At 38.4% G+C, this 26,244-nt stretch overlaps 1 protein-coding gene across 2 annotated transcripts in view; it reads right to left on the bottom strand.

Annotated features, from left to right (window-relative positions):
• Sema3c (semaphorin 3C) overlaps positions 1 to 24,944 on the bottom strand; it is a 148,584-nt gene extending 123,640 nt beyond the window's left edge. Inside the window, exons 1-2 of one of the 2 annotated variants that reach the window (XM_075955963.1) lie at positions 24,620 to 24,944; positions 22,544 to 22,684 (exon numbers count right to left, since the gene is read on the bottom strand). In XM_075955963.1, the coding sequence (XP_075812078.1) occupies positions 22,544 to 22,646 (103 nt within the window). In that variant the 5' untranslated portion in view covers positions 22,647 to 22,684; positions 24,620 to 24,944. Of the gene's footprint in view, positions 1 to 22,543; positions 22,685 to 24,238; positions 24,300 to 24,619 lie in introns of those variants that run through there. The other variant, XM_075955962.1, reaches the window with a different exon arrangement.
• Positions 24,945 to 26,244: the final 1,300 nt, after the last annotated feature.

The following is a 26,244-nucleotide window of genomic DNA, read 5'->3' as shown; positions in this document are numbered from 1 at the left end:
AGTGATGGAGGATCCTTCAGATGGACAAGTAACCCCTGTAGGCCATTTTTACTCCTCTTGCCCAGAGGCCAAGTTTTGTAGTTTCTTTGGCTCTCCATGAGTTGTAATATAAAAAGGCTAGATAGATGACATCCAGTATTTCTCTAAGGAAAAAAAAATGGTTCTAAATATAGGAGTGAGGTGAATATTCTTCCTGGGAACCAGGATATTATCTAGCATTGTGCCTCATTTAAACAGATAGAAATAAGGCTACAGCAAAATTCATGTTCCAACTCTGGTGATACCCTCTAGTACCAATTCATTGATTAGACTCAACAGTACACAAACAGACGTGGACTCCATGCATCCATGTTCTCTTTGAAAGCACCATTTATTTAATTAAAAATTGTCCTACCCTATTCTTTACCAATTGAGCTTTACCCCCATGTGGTTTAAAGTAACAAACTAAGTAGTGTGTGGTAGACTTGTGGTCATAAATAAAAGAAAATCTAAATTTCAACAGCAGAAATTGATGAAAAGTAGAAATAAACTTTTTTTTTTTTAGTGGTTGTACTGACAAAGAAAAGCTAACAAAATGGCTTTGTTTATTGCCTCATTAACTCCCTCTATTTACAGGGACAAGGCATGGCTCTATGAATCGTGTCCCATGTATACTCACGGTGACTTTTCATTAAATGGGAAAATGTCATACACATGTTAAAATACGCATTAATTCCAACCTCTTATACACAAATCACATTTAGGTTGTTAAATATACAGGCCAAATTAGACAATTAACGCATAAAAACATCACCAAATTTCAGAGATTATGAACTGTAAGCATAACAAGGTCTTAAAAACATGTACGTCATGACTAGGTGACCAGAACGGATACAGAGAACACACAGGAGACAATGCCAAAAACAAAAACAAAAACAAAAAAACCTGCTTTTGCTGAGCTTCCTAACAGTTCCTCAATTACAAATATATCTCCAGAATGTGGAAAAGCCAAACGATGTCTCAATGTAAGGCTCAATAAGGCAAACTATGTTTCATAGAAATTATGTTTATTGCTCTCATTTTGAAGCCTTCTACACCCCACCATGGTATTTCATTCATCTCTAGGCATATAAAGACAACTTGAGGAACTTCTAAGATGTCATACTACTTATAAAACAATTGAAATAAAGGAAACTTATGGAGCACAAGAATAGGAGAGTCAGATTCAGGTTCATTTTGTGTTGAGTGTACAGAGTAACATCCCTATACTATGGTTGGCATCATCCCGGAGTTGTAATTCACTGCAGTGGTTTCAAAGCATGTGACTTTGCAAGTTCCCCAGTAGAATATATCCTTTTCTTTTAAATACCCCTCCAACTATATATATATATATATATATATATATATATATATATATATATATATATACATAAGGTATACACATTATTCTATAATAACAGGATCAAGTCATTGGAAAGTTAAAAGGTTTTGAATCTCAAAGAGGAGGTCATAGACAAATGACCCTAGATATCTCTTCATATAATCATTTGTGTCCAATCTAGGAAACAGAAAAAAATATTGAAGTCTACCCACATTTATTACTACAGCCATAAAAATGCTCGCTCATTTCATTATCCTCGTTCAGTATCATTTTGCAAGGCCTCTGCCTTAACCCCTCTGTCAAGAATAGGCACACCTCAGATGGTCTTTTGTCCAAGTTTATACATACATGCATACATACGTACATACGTATGTGTATTTGTATATAGTAAAGTAGAAATGACAAAAACAACAACTAAAATAAGATCTAATAGGCACAGAGAACCTTGGGAACCTTGGGCCTCTCTCTCCACCCTACTTGTAAGTCTTCAGAAGTAACCCCTTAACAGATTTTTTTGCTAGACATTAGACCCTGGCATCTTGGAATACACCTTAGCCTGTTTACCAACTTTGCTCATTCTGCTCAAGAGGAACTTTCTCTTGCTTTTAGCATCTAAGACTAGTTTGAAATATCTACTTTTCTCCCAAGGTATGTGAATTTCTTCATCCTTATCTGTGCTACAACTTTCAAAACAGGAAAGCCAGAGAGCCTATGTGAGGTGAGTAGGAAGGATCTGTGGGGTAGGAGGATACGTGATGAGGGTGCACTAACCTCCACGAACAGGGTCTTGCAGCGAGGCTGGGCTAAAGCTCACTCTTAAATCAGCGGCATTCACACCTAGGCTACACCCTTGACCCACACTGTGTGAAATTGAAAAGCCTATCTTCTTTTCCCACCTATGAGTTCCCCTGTAACAACTATTAGAAAAATCACAGTTTCACTCTAGTGGCGAAGAAATTATTACACACAATGCTGGTTTTAGGTACTATTTGGAAGGAAATGGAGGATTTCTAAAAGAATTTAAAATGTAAGACAACTTAAAATGTAAGCACAGTTTAATAAAATCAATTCTCCGTTCCCTTTTTCTGTGTGAAATTCTTGCCTCTCCAGCCAGGGTGATGTTTCTTTCTGAGGACTTGAACTGAAGGAACAGCGTAGTAATAAGAGGCTACTGCCATAAACTTTAACGTCCGTCTTCAGCCGACACTATGTCTCAGCTAGCTTCAGCCTCCTTCATGAAGCCCAGAACAGCAAATGATAAATAAAACAAAAGGCAGCATATTAATCAAGGACATAGAGAAGATTGGTTCCCGTGTAAAGAAGAGAAGGAAGTAAGAATTCAGATCAGAGAGACACACCTAGCTGTAGGAAAACGATGCTAAAACCAGGTTGACACTGGGTGGTGAGTTCTCGTTCTCTGTACTCCAGGAAGATGGCACACGTACTAGAACTATCAATGTCTTTAGATAGTATCTTTCCATTATAGAGCATCACTCCAAAGAAACGTAAACTCTATTCTGCAAGATTTTAGAGAGCTCATAGAAAGGGGGAAAGAAATCTGGGTTTAGAAACCCGTTTGACCCTCACCAGCACCATGATCCACTGACTTTTGAAAAAAAAAAATGAGAAACCAAGATTGTCCACTAGCATCTCTAGTCAGTTCAGTTAACTCAATTTTATGAATTATAGGAGCCGAGAACATTAGGCCTTCCTTCTCTAATGTTTCCCAAGACATCTAGGCAAAATACTTGTTATAATTTCCTCACTTTATATCAAATAATCATATTCCGTATTTGTTGTTGTGTATCATTTGTTTTATAAATGCTACCACGTTCACTATTCACAGCAACGCTATCAGAATACAGCTAATGTAATCCTCATTTTGTAGCCTGGTCAAAAGAGCTTAGGGGAGTTACATGCTTTTATGTGGAGGTGGGGAAATCTGAGGCTGGGTAGCCTTCTTGCACTTGCCTTTGCGAGCTAGGGTTGTGCAATGCAGCACCAATTGTTTGTGCTTTGGATTAATTAAAGCGAGTTAATTTTATGAGCAACCATTTCCTACTGCTATATAAACAATGCATTAAATAAAAGTAAGAAAGGTTTCTCTATGGAACAAATGAAGACATGAACACAACCACTTCATTAAATCTTGGCATTGCAGAGTAGATACTTGACTTATTTTGTTTTGTTTAGTAAGAATTTGTTCCTCATTGCTGAGATGCCACGGAGAAAAAGAATGAAGTATTCATCTATGTGCAGGCTCGGGGTGTGTTGCCTAGCACAGAAGATGATGTATAAACAGTTGACGGAGTGACTTGAAGATAAACTGGGAAATACTGCAGCAACACCTCATTTGTACATGGCACTTAGTTCTGCTGTAATTGGGTGGGGAAAATGAGTCATACATTTGCCCTACTTAGAGGGTGGTACAGGGAATTACCACATCTAATTTAGACGGATGAACTCCAGAAACAACAGGAGAACAGGAAGAGGAGAAGAAAGCCAAGCAGTTCTCCAAACTGCCAAGTTAGAATTAAAGCTGATTTAGGTTGGTCAACAATGTTCCGATCAGCAAATAAGCCAAATGTTTTGTTAAACAGTCTAAGTCTTTTTAATTACATAATTGCAATTTATTAATATGGCTATTTTACTATTGTTCAGAGCAACTTCAGCTGAGAAAATTAATTCCCCTGTGCTCAATCAAGGGGGGTATAGTTATTCACCTCACATTTTCATTGTTAAAGTTTACCAAGCTGGATATTGACATTTTACTCCTGGATATGTCTTAAGCATTTATTTGTCAGTTGCTTCTCTTTGTCTACGGAATGTGTAAAGACTCTTGCAAGGGTGTGTTCTTTGAACACAAGGAATACATTGCTTAATTAACTATTTATTCTAGCAAGGAATTAATCGAAGGAATCTTGGAAACAAGATTGTTTGATGTGACTGTAATCTCAAACATATAGTGTCCCTGAATATCACCTGCTGTAAATTTAATAAAATTTAATAAATTTAATAGAAGGATAAGAGTATTAAAAATGGTTTTCTTCTCCCACCTATACTGCACACAACATGCAATAAGCCGTTGCCGACTTTCTCCCTCAGAGATGTTGGAGACTATTAAGTATTTAATTTATATCTTTTTATAATTAGAAACATTATATATTTGTTCATTTTTATACTATAGTACTCAAGAATGATATAAGCTCTTGAGGAAATATACATAAGCTTGACTTTATCTTCTTCAAAAGTGCAGGATGATGTATCCGCCATAGTGAATGCTGGCATTGTCAGAGGCTCAAATACTCAGTCTGCATGGAGCTGTTGGCTAGACTGCTTTAAAGAACCTGAACCTATTACATTATGCCCATTATACTGAGTGAGCAATTCCCACTTCATAACTCTTTTTTCAAAGTATAGAGGTAGGTTTCATAAGCTAATGAAGACACCTAAATTTCTCTATATTGCAATAAATTAATTTCTCATCAAACTGTATGAAACATGCATTTGAAAAGGTCCATATAGCAAACAGATCATACGAACAGCTATAAACTCTTTATTCTCAACCATTTCTGCATCCTTCCACACATAGCTTCAACATTGTTGATTCTTCACCAAGTACATGCAGTAATGGCATCTTAATAGCACAGAAAAATATGTATTATTATAATAGTGAGGTGAATCTTCCTTTTGAATTTTGTTTTGTTTTTAAATAGAATCCCAGACCAAACTCCCACAAATCCATGAACACTTGTTCTTCACACTACAGTAGAGAATCTACTAAAGTACAAATCTGGACTATTATCCCAGGAATCCCTTCCTGCCTCCATGGCAGTAGTGGTATTAAATAAGTGACCTAAGGCGGTGAAATAATTAATTTTTAAGACTTAAGTCAAGATGGCCTACTAGGAAGACTAAGAGCACATTAGAACAGACTTTGGAATTGCTGTCCCTTTCCGACCCTATAAGGAAAGCCAGGATAAGATGTGATAGGCTACTTTCCTCCTTGCTAACTCCCTGAGCAATTTCATGCTGGCATAGCACAATAACTAAATTTGAGTGATTATTAAATAACAGAAATATACTGCCTCTTCTCATGGTGCAAAGGGAGCAGGGGAACAGAAGTTGAGGGAGGAGAGAGAGAAAAAGAGAGCTCACAGTTGCTAGACGTTTTACAATAGGAACAAATTACCAGTTAGTCAGAGGGGAATCCTGACATGAGGATTTGTAACAGCCTCTAAGTGACCACAATCCCTGTCCATGGCTGGAAATCGCTGTTCTAAGTTACAGTTTATGCCTGTCATTTTAAAAATTCATAATTACAGATTTTTTTTTCCAGATCGGATTCTAATTTTCCCCTAAGTCCAAATCTTATGTTCTTACAGTGATGTTGAAGTACTGATGGGAATGAAGCCCACAGAGAGCAGCTGCTAACCTCTGGGCACAGGGTTAGTTATCAAGTATGAAAGATATTTCAATTCCTTTTGATGAATTTATTTTGGGTGCCTGATATTAAAAGTAAGGTCTCCCCAAGTCATTCTCTTACTCTGAAGGGTGCTGAGGAAAACTGCATGTTTGTAGAGCATTCTATATTCAAACGGGCAGACAGGGGTTAGCTATTTAGCTGGGTGGTAGAGAGCTTGCCTAGCAAGCACAGGCCCTGAATCAGATTCTCAGTTCTCATGAGGAAAAAAAAAAAAAAAACAAGATAAAGCAAAAGCAAAAACAACAGGCAAATGACCAGATGCTCTTTTGGATTCAATCCTCAAACATGGCGAGTTTAGGAAGGGGGAAAGGAGCTGAGCTATGGAAAAGGAAAATGAAAAGGTCACTCAAAGTGGTAGATACCTCCACTGGAGGCAGTTAGATTTTAAACTACCTGGGCATTCAGAATCAACTTTGCAACCAGGGATCAACCTTCTTGTCAATGAAGAACCTTGCAGCCGTAAGACCTAAAGCTACAGGCAGTGGTTAAAGTTTGGAGGTAAAAACCAAACAAAACAAAGCCCAATGATAACACTTTGACTCAGACTTTTGGAGACCTTGAGCTAAGAGCAAAAGCATCAGTTTAATAAATTAAACTCAAGTTTAATTTATTCTTAACTCTGTCTAAATTGAAATACAGCTCAGTAACTGCTTGAGAGACGACCAATGCTTATAGTGGACTTAATGCTAAGACAATAAATTCATTTAAGGGACATTTTTGTATAAATAACAACCTTCCTGTAAGGTCTCTGTTCTCTTTTTATAGTACATACCAAGTTTTGGCTGCTATAATAGGTTTTTTTGTGTGGCTGAATTACTCTGTTTACTGTAATGGGAAGCCCCTGAGGATGGGATATGCGCTTTGTTGCTTCTTTGTGTATACAGAGGCAGAACAAGGCATTGCATAGGGTATGCTCCAAAATACCTACAGAACTACTTGCATTACTAGACCGTCACCACAAAGAGTGCATGGGTCAATGCATAGGAAAGCAAAAAAGAATAAGACAGAGGGGCGTACAGTTCCTCATAAAAGATCTCAACTTTTGTTCTCATATTGATCTTTAATTTTTTGACAATCTATTCTAATTATATTTTCCAGCTTCCCGCTTGAAGTGAATGAGATCTGGATGGCTGTGGCTGAATACTAATACATACCTTGAAAATGTCTATGCAACGAGTTTTCAGCAAAGTTACCTTCAGTTATCAAAATTCTAATATCCTTTTCGTTCTTCAGAAGCAGTAATAGAAAGTGTTTTAAATTCTGTTTTAAGCTGCCTATATTGACTATGAAATTTGGAAACCAGTCATGGTAGGAGAAATTTCACTGAAATGTCACTTGGCACTGGATTTGAATTCCAAATGTGAGTAAATAGCACATCTTAACACATAGCTTTCTCTAGTTCCATTCCTGCTGAGTATCCCAGAACCTGGGGCCTGTGGGTTTTGCCATTCTGAAGATAATACAAGGATCACCATGATGGTCTTTTTCTTACATTGTGTAAATCCCCATAAAAACATAAACAAAATCCCCTGCAAAAGCAAGTGTCAGAAGATGCCCCCCATTACAAGAGTAAGTAAATATTGCATTTTAAATTTTACTCTTTTACAATTTTTGCAGGTATATGTGCCCAAGTATGTATGGGCACACTCCCATGTGTATAGGAGTACATGTATGTCCAGTTGCACAAGCAAATCAAGGTATGAATGGTGTTTGTGTAGGTCAGGGGCTGATGTCCGCTCTTCTCCTCCATCAATCACTCTTCACTTTATATAACGAGTGTGCATCTCCAGCAGAATAGGCTTTCTAGTATGGCCAGCTAGCTACTGGAAGACATCGTTGGTCTTTGTCTCCCGAATGCTGCAATTACAGTCTGGCCCTTTCACCTATATAGCATTCACATGGGTGTGAGGAAAGCTAACTCTATTCCTAATGCCTGGATGGTAAGCTCTTTACCCACTGTGCCATCTTCTCGGGATTGACACTGAAAATAAAGAGTGTTATAGCTGATGTATTTGTAGGTAATTTTTCACGCAGAAAGCACCAAGCTCATGGTAGAATACAAGGGGGGGTAGCTATAAGATGAAGGAAACAAATGTGGGTTGTGAGAAAGTTTGTAGGAAGCAAACGTAGAAATAAGCAGCGCTAAAGATGACACAGACCTCATAGACATAGTCAGAAGGAAGGAAGAACCCATTCTCATTAGGCTCAAATCTGAGCTAAGCCGTGGAGACCTGTTCTATGTGCCCAAACAGGGCCACCAAGGGTATGTTTCCTTCTGTAACAGAAAAATCCTTACACCATTGCAGTCAAGATAATTAGGCAAATAACAAGGGATACAAAAATGGCAAAAATTAATTATTGGTTTATTCTGTGTCACATATCAACATTTAAAAAGCAGCTATGTTATGGACCTTAGAAGACAGCCTTGGAAAAGTCTTTGCATAATTAGGTTTTCACACGGAGGCTAGCACTCTGGTGGCAGCAGGTTTGCTGGACTAATGGAACCTGGGATGGAGGCAATTATGCAGAACAGTGGCAGGAAGCACGGCTTTTAAGAGAATCAGCTTAAAGAATAAAAGCCCAGTGGCATGTGCATTAATGCTGTCAAAACTCTAAGCAAGATTGGCTCTCTATGCCAGCAAAGCCCCCGCCTAGCTCTGCAGAGTCAATTTCTGAAGCCATGCCAAGCTCTTTGCTTGAAAATAACATCTTAATTGGTTCCTTCTAATAAATTTCAGAATGCTCTTTTGGTGATGATAATACACTCATTGTTTTATTCCAGCGTAAAGCTCTGGTCTCCTGAAATGGCCCTAGTATTTACCGCTCAGGGTAAGGGAAAAGAGCTCATATGCTTATATTTATAGAGCGACAATCTGGCTGGAAGGATCAACAATGTTGGAAGCGCTCGTGGCCAGAGAGAGCGCTTCTATAAAGAATGGCTATTTTTAAACTCCCATTCCTGTCAAATGGCAACGAGACTCCAATTTCTCCCCATTATACTCTACAGCTTTTAGATATAGATACATAATGACAGTGCTCAGAGAATACCGAGGTGTCTGGTTGCCCACCGACACAAATTAAAGCATCCAATAATTCTTTTCACATTAAAGACTAAGTTTTGCCATTTCCCCTCCCCCCTTGGGCTTAGTGTGACTAGTATCCATCTCAGCACTTGGAAGAGTTATATGCAGACCTTCTCAATGTTCACCACCCCAGATTAAAGTGAATAGGCCCCGGCTTCAACATACGTCTCATCATTAAGAGTTCAAAAAAAAATTGTTGTGATATTGTCTGTCCTAGAAATGTCAGAAGCTACACCCATGAAGTATTTCCAACACGGTTACCTAAACAATACCTGAAGATGGGATGACAGAATAGTCATGAGAATCGTGGAATGGAAAAGTTTGAGAGGTCAGCCCTAGACAAAGAGCTGCAGGCAACTAAGGAATGATGAGAGAAGGAGAAATAAGATTTCCCAGATCAGAGCACACTGGTTGGTTTTCCAATATCAAATGATCAGCCGTGAAGACATACATACAAGTAACATTAGAGAGATTGAGTAGATTACATTTACGTATGTAAGTACACACACACATACACACACACACACACACACACACACCAATTAAAGAAAAAGAAGTTGAAAAGAGAGCAAGGTGAAGTAGTACATGTGAAGGTTTTGAGGAAGAGAAAGGAATGGGAGAATTCTGTAAGTAATATTATGATATCATTTTCAAGGTTATTCAATTTAGGAATGAGCGCAGTGGTGTTTGTCTATAATCTCAGACGAGAGTGTTGGAAACAGGAGGACGAAAAGATAACTAGACAGAGAGTCTGAGGCCATCCCGAAAAGGTTTTCCAGTTCAGTCTCCTGAGTAGTCTACGTGCACATATATAGAAAATACTCTATTATAGATTGATATTAGCTAAAGATGCCATGCCTTTTGTACAAATATATTTTGTAATTAATTCTCTACAACTAATTTATTCCATTGAAGAGGTCTCTGGAGTACAAATTGCAGTTGGAACTCTGCAATTACCTCCCTACCTTTTGTGAACCATATAAATTTGAGTTTTCAACTGTCTTTAGTTAGAAGTCGGTTTCCAGCTTGTTTTAGATGCTGTTGTGAAATCTTCAGTACCTGGGTAGTACCTGGTTGATGTATTTGCCGCTGTCTGTTCCAAGTTACACTGGTTTTAAAAGGAGCAAACATGTTTTTTTTTCTGGTTTAGGTTTGTAAAATGAAGATGGTGGAAAAACAAAAGCACATCATTATATTTCATCTTCTATATTTGAGGTTCTGTTCACTGTCAAGCTAATCATGGCAACATTATTATTATTATTATTACATAATAGAATTATTATTCTGTACACAGAAGCACAGGCTGAGAGATTTCATGAGCTAAATAAGCAAGTAGAGACGCAATGACCAGATCTTTCATCTTACAGAGCCATCCACCCCCTACTGCCCCTGTGACCTGAGAGAGGGTAAGTTTCATCCTTCTTGCAGGTGGTTGTTCAGCAAGCTAACTCATTGTGTCCCTACTCAGTGGTCATGGGAAGGAGATAGAGTTTAAATCTATAAGTCACAGCGTCCTTTCCTCAATCCATTTATACTAAGTTGCTACTACAAAACTGAATGTATTGCATTTTAAGTGTTAAGTTACACAATGAGTTAGTTCTCCACTTAGTCAATAGCTATAAGCCAGTGAGAAAAGACAATAGCACCTTTAAAATGATGCCAGGGATATCGAGAGATTTTTTTGATTTTCAGGTTTTGTTCTACCACCTATTTTCATCAGCGCATTATTTTTATGTAAAGAATTTTTTTATTACGAGAGAGAGAGAGAGAGAGAGAGAGAGAGAGAGAGAGAGAGAGAGAACAATGTGCATCACTTGTCGGAGCATAGACTGTGATAGTCACATCTCTCTTTCCATCCTGAAGGTTCAAGGTATTGAGTGTCAGCTTTGACAGCAAGTTACTTTGTTACCTTGTAAGCCAGCTCCCATACCAATACTATGTTATTTGGTGTTAAACTGAAATGTGATTTTACTTGAACTCTTCATGTAAAATATACTTATATTCAGATACATATCAGTTCTCCAGATTTATTTATTTCTTAGAAAGTATAGATTTTATGTGAGGAGAGTTGTTTCATTAATGAATCTGGCAGGAGCTTGGTTATCAATACTTAATCTGATATCAAGTCAAATATTCTGATAGGTCAACATTCTGCTCTTCCTCTTAGATAATAAGTATTGCCTTCTGTAAAACTATATCCTTTTAAAATCTTTGATCTGTCTATATAAAGAAAGACTAGAGACTTGATCTTGGCTACTGCACACATTATACAAGACTGATTATAAGAGCAACATTCAAAAAGGAACAGTTTAAGTTACTAGTGAGGTAGCTTCTTTTTAAAACACTTTTATTATCAAGTACCTCAACTGCCAGTTCATATTAAATTTAAATAAGGCAATAATATTTAGCTCCTTTACTAGCATCATTTCAAATCAGGACAAAAGATGCATTTAATATGTAGAGTAAAATAATCTAGGGACTGGAGATGGGGAGACTGAATTCTGATGGATATCACACATCAAGTTAACTTGATTACAAGAGCAGCAACATGGAAAATATGCTCATTAATTTTCATGAATTACAGAATACAAATATAAGTCATTAGCATGTGTAATATTGAGGACTACATAACAATATACAGATTGAACATGTACTTAAGAGCTTACAGATATATACATACATATATACATAGTGTGTGGAGGATGTTAGAAACAATAAATGAAAAGAAAAAGGTCATGAATCTGAAAAAGAGCAAGGAGGAATATTTGGGAGGGATTGGTAGGAGGAAAGGAAATGGAAAGATGGTATACCATTATTTCAAAAAATTCAAATAATTAAAAAAGATACATCAAATTTAAAGGATGATTGTTCTTTTAAAGTAATGAATGACTATTGATCAGTACCACACTTGAGTACTTTCTATGACCTATATATTTATTTGTTTTGTAAAATTAATCCAAGTCTGTTACTTGCCTAGATATATAGGTATATAGTTTAGTTGTGGAGTGCTTGTCCAGTACATTTGAGTCTCTGGATTTGATTTTAGTACTGTAAATAAATAAATTAGATAAATAAGATAAAAATCTGTTGTATAATTGCCTTAAATATTGTTAAAACCCAGACCCAATTAAAAATTTTAAGATAATTAAATCTAATAAAATTTAAGGCATGTTGAAGCTAAGGACTGTATATGCTTTAGAGAAAATATTACGATTTAAGTTTGCTAATATCCATATTCATAGCCTGATGTTTCTTGGATTTAGTGCTCTGATTTGGAGAGTGTTTCTGCTTCGACACCTATCTGCTCATTAGCAATCCTGCTCTAGTGCTTCCCTGTCCTGTGCAGCTGTCACAGCCATCGCCAGGCCGTGGGAGGTGGGCGAAGACTCGGTCTCCTAGGGCCTCTGTCCTGAGAAATTCTGTAACAGATGAGATAACACGAAATTCTTCAAAAAGGAGAATGCACTCTGCAAAGCCAATGTATTAACCTTGAGCTCTCGGGCAGTAAATCCCTGCTGGATGAGAAGGGAGGCTTGAAGGATAGCTGTGGAGATGCCTGGCCCTGGGATGAGCAGAGAGGACTTGCCATTTTTATAGCTCAGCACATTGCTTCCTGGCCTAAAATAGCATGGCTAACTCCTGGGCTCTGCCTGTCCTGGGACTTTCTTGCCAACTCAGACTGTATGCTAGCAAGAGTCTCACCTTCCTTTTCTTCTCTTTTAAGTGTGTTTCCTTCAACAAGCAAAGCAATCCTGAATTCAAATATGAAAATACAGAAAGGAGTGTTAGAATCGTCTCAGAGATTGAAGCATTCATTCCAAAGCTTTTCTATTTAATTTTTATTAATAGTAATAGAATTCAAACCAAAAACATAGTTTTGGGGGCTTCATCATATAGAAGAGGCTGAAGAATGGAAAAGCTGAGTGAATCGTGGTTCTGTATTTAGGTAACACTGCAGGGCTTTAAAAAAGATGCGAATCCCCATATCTTTAGAGAAAGCATGGGGCACCTGATCCTATGGAATGTACCTTGAACACTGTGCAAGAGAAATGACAAGAGTAAGCGGAATGTTCTCCCACAGTGTGCTCTCACCTGAACTCAGCCTCCCACTACAAGCACGGTATCAAATCTCATTACAGAAAGCAAACATCTCTGCTCCGAAGAGCTTCTCCTCAGATTCCCTAGGGGGGATCGCCATTTCCAGTAATAGCGAAATATCCCCACCACCCCACTCCCTTTTTTTATTTTGGCTTTCTTTTTATTTTTAGAATATTTTTAGACCTATACAAAGAATTGTACATACTTATGGAATACAGTGTGATAATTTGACGCATGGTTATAACACGCAATGACTAGAAAAGGCAGCATCTACATCTCTTCAAGTGGTTTTTCTAGATATTTTTGTCATTTTTTTCAAGTGTGGAGTCCTTGGACTTGGTACTGCGGATGAAATAGGAGCATGCTTTTCCCTGACCTCTCCCACTGGCCCGTCACATCTTTGTGACTGGAACCCTTCAAATACCTCCTCTCGAGTTCTCTATGAGTCACCCCAACAGGTTATTGTGATCTATGGCTGCCCACTGTGCTGTGTAGAGCACGTGGGCTTCCGCTCTCATCACGTGACCTTTTGGTCCCACTGTCCCCTCCTACTTATCAGCCTCAAGAGTTCACTATGGTATTCACCACTGAGACGTGAAAGAATGAGTTTATGAAATGCCTTCTTGAGGAATATGTTCATTAACTTTGTAAATCCAAAAACTAATTCTACAAGTGTTCATGAAAATGGTTCCAGCTCTGGGGTTTGACATAACAGCTTGTATTTTAATATTCCCACCTCGTATGGTTGGGGCATCAAGCCAGTGAATTTTCTCACCTACACTTTGAGGCAAGAAATAGTGCTTAACCTACAATATTTTTACTTACATGAAGCAGCATGAACTGTTGAGGATAGATAGTCCCTGCCACATCCATGGTAATGACAGTTGTTATAAAATAAATACAAACTACTAAACATACTTTATAAACATGAGAGACAAAGAAGCACTACATACCTAAGAAGGAGAGACACAAAATTTTACAACTCTCCGTGTGTTTTCTTAGTCAAAATTTGCAAATAAAACTTGTATAAACCACACGTTTGTACAAACATGTGAATAAGAGCAAACAACACTTCCAATCAACAAGAGAAAAAAATTTAAAAAGAATTTCCCTCCATCATTCATACCATTTTTCACCGAGAAAGAGTCCAAAGGAATTAAAATAGATATATAGATATGCATGTCTTTGGTGAAGCCATGAACCATGATAAATTTTCTCATGAGAATCCTTTAGTGGAACAAATAGGAACCATGGTGAGAAGTTCACCCTTTGGACTAGGATATTCCCTTGTTGTCCCCTTTTTCATGCATCTTGTACATTTATACTGAACTAATATCATAACCTCAAATTTTGGTATCAGAACAAAATTTAGTAGAATCCAAGCTAACCCATCAAGAATAATAATTATTTTTTAAAGAATAGCACACAGATTGTCAAATTCTTTCTAAGGAGAATCCAAGCTAATCCATCAAGAATAATTTTAAAGAGCAACACACAGACTGTCAAATTCTTTCTAAGGATTTCTGAGACTATATAAACAGTCCATAATAGAAATAACATATGCTCTCCTATTTTTCATGTCCTTTTTGCAATATCTGAACTAAAGTTTCTTCTCTCCAGTTCAAGTTTACAGACGAGATTGGGCTTTATGTGAGCTTGCCAAGTCCTGCGGTAGTGCACCAGGGAAACCTGCCTTCCCTCTTGTCTCTTCTCATCTAATGTTCTAATTGTTTTCAGCTTGCTATTTTACATTAAACCTTAGTCTTATTCTACTCAATACTCTGTTTTAGCAACATCTGACCACACTTGTATTTATCAATAATGTTGTCGCAAAAGAAAGAGTTAAAGGCTTTTTATTTGCACTGGGCCCCTTGTTGAGTTTGGGTTCATTAAAAATATGCAGGTGAGCAAATCCTTAAGTGGCCTTTAACTTAGACCACTGTAAGGGGCCTTCAGAGGCACCGCAGTTGCCTGGCTTTCATGAGAATTAAAAGACTTCAAAAGACTGATCTCATCTGCAGCGAGCATTCTTCAGATGAATGGAGAAATCAGGAACAACAGGCTGGACTTTTATCTCTTGGGGTAACCACCAGACGATCTGTTTTCAACAACGGTGCCTGCTAATGTCAATGTTAGTAAAGTTCAGAAAGAACTAATTCATTATTTTCAGGTTATTATCCCATAACAATTCAACGTTTTGCTTGTGGCTTACTAATTCTCTGGGGTTCTTTTAATGTGCTGCTTAATTAATGGAGGTGCTTGTCAAACTAGGCAGACATCACAAGATAAAAGATGCTTTGTCTCTGTTAATCTGAAATAAAATATTCTCATTTGCATCCTCTCCATGGCCTGAAGACTTTCACAGCTTGTTACTGAATATTCAGCAGTGGAAAAAAAGGCAAAAGGAAAGACAAAGTAAAGGTGAAACAGACAGGGCTAGGCCAGCTTCGTTCCTATTCTTGATACTCCTGTTTCCCAACTTGGAACTTGCCATTAATCACTTCTATGCATTTAAGACAATCACATTCACACCTAGTGGTTAAACTTAACCTTGAGCTGGAAGATTGGTCAGTTTGAGCAAAGACTGCTATGTCAAGCTAGAAATCCTCAGGGAATTGTAATACCCTAAGTGTCATTTTCCTTCTGAGGTCCATGTAACATAACCAGTGGTTAAAGATTGAAAGCAGTCTTCCAGTAGGCGGTCTTTCCTATTCTGGTGGGCCCAGGCCAACAATTAATTGCAGACTCTGTAGCTAACTTCTCTACCATGAATTTCCCATTAGAACCTTGATAGCTAGGAATGTGAAGCCAAAATAAAACGTGAACAGAGAGCTAAACTTCATGGTATTGAATGAGACGATCATCAGACTGAGTGGCTCCCATGACATAGGGAGATCACCTTCATTTGATTCTAGTTAATTTAGGATATTGTTTTCTAGACATAAGAATACATGAAACAAAAGTCATAAGCACTTAGTATTCTTTTCAGGGACCATTTGATAATTTACATGTTTTAGAAGAGATAAAACCCCCATAGGAATAAGTTACCTTTCTTATCAGTTTTTTCAAGACAGGGCATCAACACGTAGGCCTGGCTGGTCTAGGATTTATGTTATAGCTCTGGCCTTGAATACCCACAGATCGGCTGGTCTCTGCCCACAAAGAACTAAAAGTAAAGGTGAGGACCACCACGCCAGGCATAATCATCTCTTTAGTCACAGATTGTCTCTGATGAGCTACCCACCTGTCACTCAGTCATAAAACACGGCTACTCAATGCTTGTTATTTTGATAGCAATAATACCTATCCTCACAAACTCATGTAACGTTCTTTATCCTCAATTCAGTGGAAAGCTAAAGCTAGATCCTTTTTTTATTTCTGTACACTCAAGTTTCTCAAAGGCCAAATGTTTCTGAATTTCAACTTACTCACCTTTGGCATGAAAGAAAACTAGAACTTTAAAACCTGCTTCACAAGATACACAAGCACGCACGCATATAAATATGCAACGAACAAATGTTTTGCATTTATGCAAATTCACTAATATTTTTCTTTATGAAAAATCTTAATAGACATAATTTAAATCATCATGATGTAAGGGAATGGAAGCAATCCTACACGCTCTTTTTCCTGAGGTTTCATGTCACCATTAACTAGTCCAGGACATTTCAAGCCATACTCTGTGCCATTACAACCAGAACAGAAAGCCAAAAACATTGTAGTCTCATAAAATCCACATGCATCACAAAAAAAAAAAATAGATTTTTAAGAAAATTTTAAAAAGAGTAAAGATTTTGGAGGCAGTATGTACATATAATTTTGAAACTTCCAGAGATGCTTATGTAGAATTCAGTCAAGACCACCAACCAGGATCCTATAGAGGCCCAAGAACAAGAATATGTAATACTTTTCCATTATTGAAAAAGTCACAGGCCAAAGGTCTATGAAAGAAATAGAATAATTAGGATGAATTTGGTGAGTCAATAGGAAATACTCATATAAAAGTTTAATAATTGGAATATATAGGCATTTTAGAGTACGAGAAGAACAGGCTTGATAGAGTTTTCCAAGCATTAGTAACTAGCTGTGTTTCAAGCAATGGGTCCACAGGTGTCTCTACAACGTGATAAAGCTCTCCGCGCTACTTATGTCCTGCTAGTGTGACAGATAAATGAGAATCTGTTGCCTTCCGTGTGGGATTTTTCATTGTTGTAAGGCAACCAAATTCCTGGCAGGACGGCTGTGGTTTAAGGAGGTTATTATATCTAAGGAAGTATAGCGTGGAGAGATATCAAAACTCATTTTTAATTCAAAATTTATGAAGTAACCATGCACGTCAGTTTCTAGAGCAGCGGTTCTCATCCTGTGGGTCACAGGGGTTGCCCAAGACCACAGAAAACATAGAAGCTTATATTACAATTCATAACAGTAGCGAAATTACAGTTGTGAAGTAACAACAAAAATAACTTTGTGGCTGGTGTCACCACAATGTGAAGTAGCTGTATTAAAGGGTCTCTGCATCAGCAAGGTTGAGAACCACTGCTCTAGAGCCAGTAGAAAATAGGCCATCATAACATAAGTAATATTATGTGATGTTAAATGATATTATAATGGCACATTTCCAAATTAAGGATATTTACAAATGCTAATTATCACACAAGCACTCAAGTATTAAAACATACACATTATAGACTGTACTTAAAAAACATAGTTCATTTAATTTCCAGAGCACTCATAAAGTGTGTACCATCTTTGTGCAACAGGGTATTTATAACATCTGGATTAAGTAATAAAGTATGTGCTATCTTTGTCTGAGAGGGTATTTATAACATCTGGATTAAGGAGAATAAATAGCTTTGCAATATACCACACTTAGAAAATATCAGACAACCAAAACAGATGGATTTTTAATACCATTTGCTTTTTTTCTTCCTCTCAATCCAGCTCCTTTATATAAAATATTCTTGAAAACATTGCCAGAAATTATTGACTTCCTCAAACAAACAGAAAACAAAACAAAACAAAAAACCCACCGAACTTCACAATATAAAAACTAAACTTCAATTTCACTTCAGAATGTTAAAGAGAATAAGGAGGCCATTTGGTCCCAGTTATCTTCAAGTGATTAGGGAAACTAAGGTCCTGCAAAAGAATCACAGTTGTGGATCAAAAATATAAAACCTGATAGTCTTTATCCCAGGTAAATCTAGTTCTCACTATGACAACCCTTTAGTCATATACACCTATTTACCTATATGCCTACTTAAATATATGCCCTCATGCTTTTACGTTTTTGGTGTGGGACAATGGTATTCTGTTAATTACATTTTAAAAAATGCTGATTGACTAGTATCCAGGGAGGAAGTATAGGCAGGACAACCAGACAGGAAGTAGAGGCAGGTCAATGAGAACAGGAGAATTCTGGGAAAAGGGAAGTCCTAATCTGCAGACCTGACTGAGCCACAGAAGAAGCAATATGTGACTACCCTGCCGAATAAGGTACCGAGCCACGTAGCTAACATAGACAAGAATAATGGGCTAATATAAGTTGTAAGAGTTAATAAGAAGCCTGAGCTACTAGGCCTATCAGTTTATAACTAATGTAGACCTCTGTGTGATTTCTTTGGGACTAAATGACTGAGGGAACTGGGCAGGACAAGGACCATGTGGGACAGAAAACCTCAGTCAACACATTTTTAAATCATAGAATTTGTAAATAACATCCCTCAATTGTAATATTTTTGCTACATAAAAAGGCAAATGTCTCATACAACAAAAATGCATGTGATACTTTTACCAGAATTAATCAATCAGAGATGTTTCATAATTCAGGGGTATTCCATAATTGAAAACAGTACTTCAAAATATGTCGGAATATAAATGGAAACTAACACATGAAACAAAACCTGACAGACTATGAAGAGAAACACACAATTATGATGTTTAAGAGTCTCACCGCTTCGCCTAGCAGTTGAAAAAGCAAATAGATAGAAAATAAATAATAATATAAAATGTTATTAACTATCTAGATCTACTTGGCCTTTCTCATATATGCTGTGCAACACAGCAGAATATACTATATATATATATATATATATATATATATATTTCTGTGTAATAAAATGTTTAAATAAGTTTTACATAATTGTGAGCACACAATATGTGTTCTTTCAGGAATTAAGTCAGAAATCTACAAAAGAGATATTTTAATACAAATATTGATGGATCATCAATATATAGGTAAAGGGAAGAAATAGCTAAGCAAATTGTAAAAAAAAAGATAGGCTGAAAAATAAACTTTAGCAAAGTTTGCATTAGATTATAAAATAGATATTTGAGGAAAATCTATAGCATGAATAATTATATTAAGAAAGAGCTAAAACTCATTAACTATGCTTTCATCAAGGAACTTCCCAATGGAAAAATTTTTTGAACATCAAGCAAAAATAATTAGGTAACAGAATTTTAATACATAAATTAATGAATATATAACAGAAAATGGGAGGATAAAAATATGAGTATCTAACAGCTTGCTAAGATTAGATAATTCACTAATAAGAACAACTAAGATATAAAGGGGTAGATACACAATGCTGGTCTCAGAAATGAAATAGAGAAATTACTACAGACCCCACAGAATTAGGAAAAAGAAAAAGAAAGTTTGATGAAAAAGTCTATTTCAGTAAGCTGAATGTTTAACAGTCACAATCTGAGCTGTCAGCTAGAAAAGCAAAGAAAACCAGCCCATGAATCACAATCTCAGAGAAGCTAGACAACAATGAGACATAAGAGAGATATATGTAGATCTAATCTACATGGGAAGAAGAAAAAGACAAGATCTCCTGCATAGATTGGTAGCATCATAATTTGGGAGCATGGGGACCTTGGGAGTGGGAAATATTATTTTTAAGAATTTATTACATTTTTAAAGAGAAGCAATATTTAAAGTGTTTAACACCATGATTGGATTTCATATAGATTCAATATTGCTAACATTTTCTGAAGTGCAGAAACATTTTAATAAACTTGGACAGACCACTGACTTATTTTATCCAATCACAGAGCACTGATTCCTGATCCTGAAAGGTAGTACATGAAAGAGTATATGCTACAATATCTGTGGGGAACACGAAACTTTTCAACAAGGCTTTGCCTAGTATACTAGCAGGTAAAACATATCTTTCTCCTTGACCATAGGAACCCATATCTTTCTTTACAACCCTTATAGATTCCAGTTTTTTATGTAGAAAAATATCAAGGTTAATAGTGCAATGATATCTGAGTCTATGGATCTACTGACTTCAGGCAGCAAACACTTAATCCAAGTAGCATGGATACAAACTTTCTATTTGTTTGAAAACTATTTGGAATAAAATAAGAATTGTAAAACTTGCAAAATATCTAATAGCAGTCTCCATTTTATAATATTAAAAAATCCAGGAATGTGACTCACTAATATCATTTGAGGTACATTCCCAGGGAGAGCTGACAGCCACCTGCTTGACCTTGTACTAGATCAGCGTGGAAAGATAAATCGCTGTTTCCCAAATGTTTTCACTCCATCAGACCACCCCGAGCAGGGGTGGAATGTGGGAGGCAAAGGTTCTTCTTTTTCACACACCTTTGCATTGACAGTAGTGTTTACTTGGCCTTCACGTAAGACAAGTCTGAACAGTCTTAATAATGTTCTACACATAAAGAGACAGACGGGAGACCCCAGTTCAGTGAGGGAGATTTCAAGATAAAAGAACAAGCAAGCAAGGTACTAAGAAGAGGCGGGCAGAGGCAGAGACATGAGACATGGGAAGCAACTGACCTCTGACGCAACAAGAATTCCCCCAAATGCCTTCAAATTCCCATTCTAGGCTCAGAAACAGCCCAACTTTGAAAATAAAATAAGGCCTGGATCTTTGTTTAAATAAATATGCAATCATGTTTCCAGAAACCCTGTGCACAACTTTTTGGTTAGAAATTAAGAATAATTCTTTTTAAGTTGGGGTGGTAACTCAAGGCTGAAATCATAATATTCAAAAGGTTACATCAGGAGAACTGTCAGAACTTCAAGGCTAGCCTGGGCTACACTAGACATACAGTACTATAAAAGTCTATAACTTCCACTCTATATGGCTCAACAACAGCTCTCCTCCATAGTACTGACACTTAGCGCTAAACGACGGACCTTCTTTCGAAAAACATAAATTTCAAGTGTCCTCTCGAAGATATCCTAAGTGACTAACCACTTGTTGTAAGCATTAATATAGAATATCTGGGTTAGTATTGAGGCAATAGAATGGGCTAGACTTAGATATCTGGTCTGTGGGACCATTTCACAGTACAAAACAATTTTTCCTTAAGGTTTGCTTTTGTTCGTTTTTCTTTCTTGTTCTGATTTGATAATCTCAATTTGTGAGACAGAGTGAGAGGAACCTTAAAACACCCTTGTAATCTAAGAGAAGTAGAAGCATTTCAAAGCAGTCATTGTATCTACCTGCCCCCGAGTTTTTCACATCTAAGCAGAATGGCTACGGTTTTAAGGGGGAAGTGTCAGGCCCAAAGGTTAAGGGTGCAATTAGAAGCTCACACTCAATAACCTCTAAATATGGTTTCTTCGGTGTTTATGGTATCCTTGGGGAAAGCACTTTATAACTTAAAGAGAAAGGAAGGGCGGATAAGTGTTAACCAATGTACTATTTTCAATTCCTACGCAAAAACCTTAGAGTACGTTCATTATCAAAAGTACCAAGCACTTGTCGACAGAGTTCATGTAAAAATTTGAAACATAATATACACGCAAATGGTCCTGACGCAAGATGATGCCGTTCATCTGTCCTGTAATAAGGGTTGCATGTCTGACCCAGCCACCCACCTTGAACTGATGTGAACAGTATATATTAACCTAGTGGACACATTTGATAGCCACACCCTCCGAGGACCTTATGGTCCTTTATATAAATCAAAATTTGAAACCGTAATATCTCTACGCTTGAGAAAACCATACTTTATACAATAATAGGCAACACATTGTCCCCAATAGTTTTAGTCATTTGTACCTCATTAGAAAAACATATCAACCATGGGAAATACTTTAGAAATAGGGGGAGAATACCATTAGAACAACCCCAGTTGTGAAGAAAATACTGGAACTTACTGGAGTTGTTTTAGTGACTAAAGCCATGTAGCTCTTTCGAATCCTGAAGTTTGGCATGAAAAAGATGCTCCCCAGCACAGGCAGCTGGCACGGAGCTCTGTATTATCTCCCCGGAATATACACTCTACCCAGAAGAAACTTAAGGGGAAAATGGTGTCAAAAACACCAAGCATTTTCATAAACATTTCCTCCAATGCAATCATTAATTGTTCATAAATAATCATGCCATTCAAAAAGTAGTCTATAACACTTTCAGAACTAAATAGTGATATTGCATTTTCTTCAATATGTTAATTTTTCATTCGGATAAGAAAGAAAAAAACAAGACCTCAAAACACATTTTTCATAATTTTTATCAAATTTCTTACCATCAAATGTTAAATAAACTCTTGCTTGGGGCTGGGAAGATCCTCTGACAGAAGCAGAACAAATAAATACTCCAACCAACACACAAATCGCCCGGAATGCCATTTCTTCTGGTTTGAAAATTAATGTCCAAGGGAAAATACCTTTAAAAGAGAGATGAGAGATTTGTGAAATGTCATTTCACTTTCTGGCAAACCAGAAAGACAGCAATGTAGCCGGTGCAGTGAGTTTGGGAAAGACAGCTTGAGGTCTCCAGCCAGCAAGCAGTAGGAGGTGCTATGACTTTGCTTCTCAGTGGAAACATTTGGCTTTATCTATGTATGATCTTTGCAACAAGAAATTGCTTTATCCTCCCAATAAAACTAATGCTGACATCAAAGCAGAACAAAGTATCAAGGGAAAAACTCAATTGATTTCTCCAAAGAAACCCAATAGCTGAGCTCTCTAAGACCAGTTCCATTTGAATGATAGAGTATTGATGAGTAAAAAACTCTCCCTAATAAATACAGCAGTAGAGACAGTCCTCATTCCCATTCATGGGTAGGCACTCATCCCATGCTCATTAATTTTTCTGGATTAATTGTCTCTGAAACAGTGTTCCCATACATAAATCTACCTGTGCACCAACCCGGATTAGTAAATCACTTCCATCCGTTATCTGCCAGTGCATCCGGATGACCAGGCAGCGGTTAAATGATGCAGATGAGGTAACCATGGACTCGTGCCAAATTTAAACCAATGACCTAGTGGTGAGTAATCCACGGGAGTCTCATATCCACCGATGCATATTTTACATAAATCAGTTAGAGAGTGGGGCTGTCAAAATCCCAAACAATAAATCAAAGAGACAATATTCTTGCTGGAAATTGTCCCTATAAAATTAATAGAAGCTATTAACTAATGTCTAAACACAAAGGGAGACCAGGTACTGCTAGAACAAACCTCTATGTGCCCCCACCCCACCCCCGCCTCATCATGCCAGTGAGTTTAGGTTCACAAAAGAAACCCCATCACTTCTCATCTAGTGTTATCGTACAGTAAGATGACAAGCACTTTTAATTTGGGAGGGCATCTTTACAGATCTCACGTTATGTGGCTTTTAAAACTGAAACCACGTTATTGATTCTATTCAATAAGGAAGTGCAGTTAAAAATCAAAACGGCTCTGGCTCTTTTCATAGACGCACAAGGAAAAGAACAATTCAACCGAGCATGCAGTCTCTCATCTAAGCTGGTCCCATTGGTGGTCCATATGCTGCAAGAGTTAGTCGTGAAACTCTATGCCTCCGCCGCACAGACGGAGGAACCCCGAGAGATGTTTGTGTTGGTGATTTTCAAAAGACACAGCTTCTTCCTGCTTCCACAACCTCTTCACCCTGCCATCCCTAAATTAACTCAGAAGGAATTTGATTTTTCTGGGTGACTTTCCCTTAGCAGTTTTCCCCTGGGGACTTGTTGACTTAGGAGGTAAAGCCAGAGGGGAGGAGAGTACTATTAATATGTCCAGCCTTAGTCTGTCGATTAGCCAGGTTGGAAACATGTGTACCTTTTACATATTGCTATTACCGGTATATAATTTGATACGCGTCCCCTAGAGAAGACATACTCCATAAACTGTAGAGCTTAAAACTGTCTACATGACTTGGTAGATCAGGTAGAGTGGATCTAACAGAACAGTCTGGTTTCAATTCCACCTACCGATGGGCTGAGAATGCCGAATGTATCTCTCCATCTGCCTATCTAAAACTTGGTTCCTTTAACTCACACAGTTAAATGTGCTTGCTGGCTGCTTGGTCCTCTCCTACCAGCAGGTATGAGAACAGAAGAACAATTTTATGCCATTTCCACCGAATTTTTTCCTTAGAAGGCGTTGGAACACCCAAGTTAAACTCTTGGCAGGTGCCACAACCTCCAGCCAGGCACAGCTCCAGAGCGCTTTCCTCACAAGCCGCGTGGGCTCCTAAGAAAATGCCCAGACTTGAGCACAGCGATGAAAAAAAAAAAAAAAAGTCAGTACACAGACCCAGAAAAGTTCGGTTTCGCTAAACGAACAGGACTGAAAACCTGAGTCCGGCTTACCGAGGTGGGAAGAGATCCACGAGAAGTCAGCCACTTGTTCCAGCCTGCGTCCCAGTGCCCCAGGTCCTTCCCCCCCGAGAAGACCTTCAGGGACTTCAGAGTCCCGAGGGAGGGCTGGTTTCTTACTGCCTGATGCTGAGTTTCTTTGTAGAAGGATCCCGGGCGGGAGAGCCGCGGCACCCGGAGCCCTTCTCCTCCACGTCGCTCAACTCCGCACCTCGGAGTGAATGGCAAGTGGCCGGGCGCCGGGGGGCGAGCGCTGGGTGTCCGATTACAGCGACGCGGCGCGCGGCTGAGGCTGCCCGGGCGCACCGCCCAGCCGGCTGCAGCAGCGGCCCCGCGTGGCCCGTCGCATCTGCTCGCGCCGCCGCCCCACCCAGGGAGCGCCCGGCGGCCGGTGGCAAGGAGCCGGGAGGGAGGGCGGAGCACAGGCTGGCTCTGCTTGGGAAGGCGTTGCTGCAGGCTAGACTCTGCCAGGCTGTCCTCCTGCCTTTCTCAAGGAACGTTCGCGGGGCGCGCTCTGACGCTCGGGTCCACGCGGCTCCGTGGCAAGCAAGCAGGCTTAGCTAGGCTGTAAATATCCAAGTGCGAAGCAGTATTTTTTGCCAGATGAAGGATGCCTGCATCCTTTTAAGGCAAAGAGTTACCGTTTGAAAAGGGCACGGATCTTGTCTTCACCCTGGAGCAACATTCCTAAAGCCAGAGGAGAGAAACCTACTCCCTTCTCTCAGGAGTGCAACCTTTTATGAGTATTGTTTCCTATTGCGTTTCCCTAATGTCCCGAAGACAGTAACTATGCTGACCTTTCGACTCTGAATTATTTCCAGCACCTTCCTCTCCCGGACACTCCCAAAACATAGTTGTAAGAAAGTTCATGTTTCTGTTTTCTTGTTGGCTGTTGTCTGCCTTTGTTTTGCTTCGTGTTGTTTTTAAGAATACTGGCTTCTATCGTGCCAGCACTGGGGTTCATAAATCTACGGACCAGGGAGTTATTTCCAGTCTGTTCTCGGGAAAACTCGTTAACCTGTGAAACTGACTTTGATGGGGGCTGGGGAGAGATTACTTCTCCTGAGCACATTGAATTAGGCGATTGAACATCAAGACTTGTTCCGTGTAAAGTGAGCACAGCTTGCTTAGAAGTCGCTGTGAGCCTCAGCCCAGTAGGTGTCACTGTGTGCGGGAACCTCCAGTGCAATTTGTTTGCTGTGTACCTAAAGTGAAGTAGAATCGTTAAAGTCTTACCAAAACTGTCACGGGAAAACACCTCGAAGATTACAACAGAGAAATCTCTGCTCAGTAGGGCTTAGGAAGGAGACTTTGTCAGGGTGTGTGATGACGGGAATGTCTTTTTGGGGTCTGCCTAGATACCACTTCTAATGTCCAGTAGCTAGGAATGTCTGGTTTCCACTGTATACTGGAGAGATACGGAAATTAAGTAAAAGAAGTCTATCTTTTGAGTTAACGTGTCGTTGCAGGATTCACTTCTCTTTGATGGTCTGTACTTGGAGGTGTGCTATCTCTGTATCCACTGGACCAGGGTCCTGAGTAGATTGCCTCAAAGAAACATATATAAATGGGCAAGAGATGCCGGTGTAGAAGTGTAGAAGGAATAATACAAACCAAGA

This window comes from Microtus pennsylvanicus, chromosome 22 (assembly GCF_037038515.1).
Source record: "Microtus pennsylvanicus isolate mMicPen1 chromosome 22, mMicPen1.hap1, whole genome shotgun sequence".
Taxonomy (NCBI): Eukaryota; Metazoa; Chordata; class Mammalia; order Rodentia; family Cricetidae; genus Microtus; species Microtus pennsylvanicus.
Note: the sequence above shows the minus strand (reverse complement) of the source record. Positions and strands in the feature narration are given on the sequence as shown.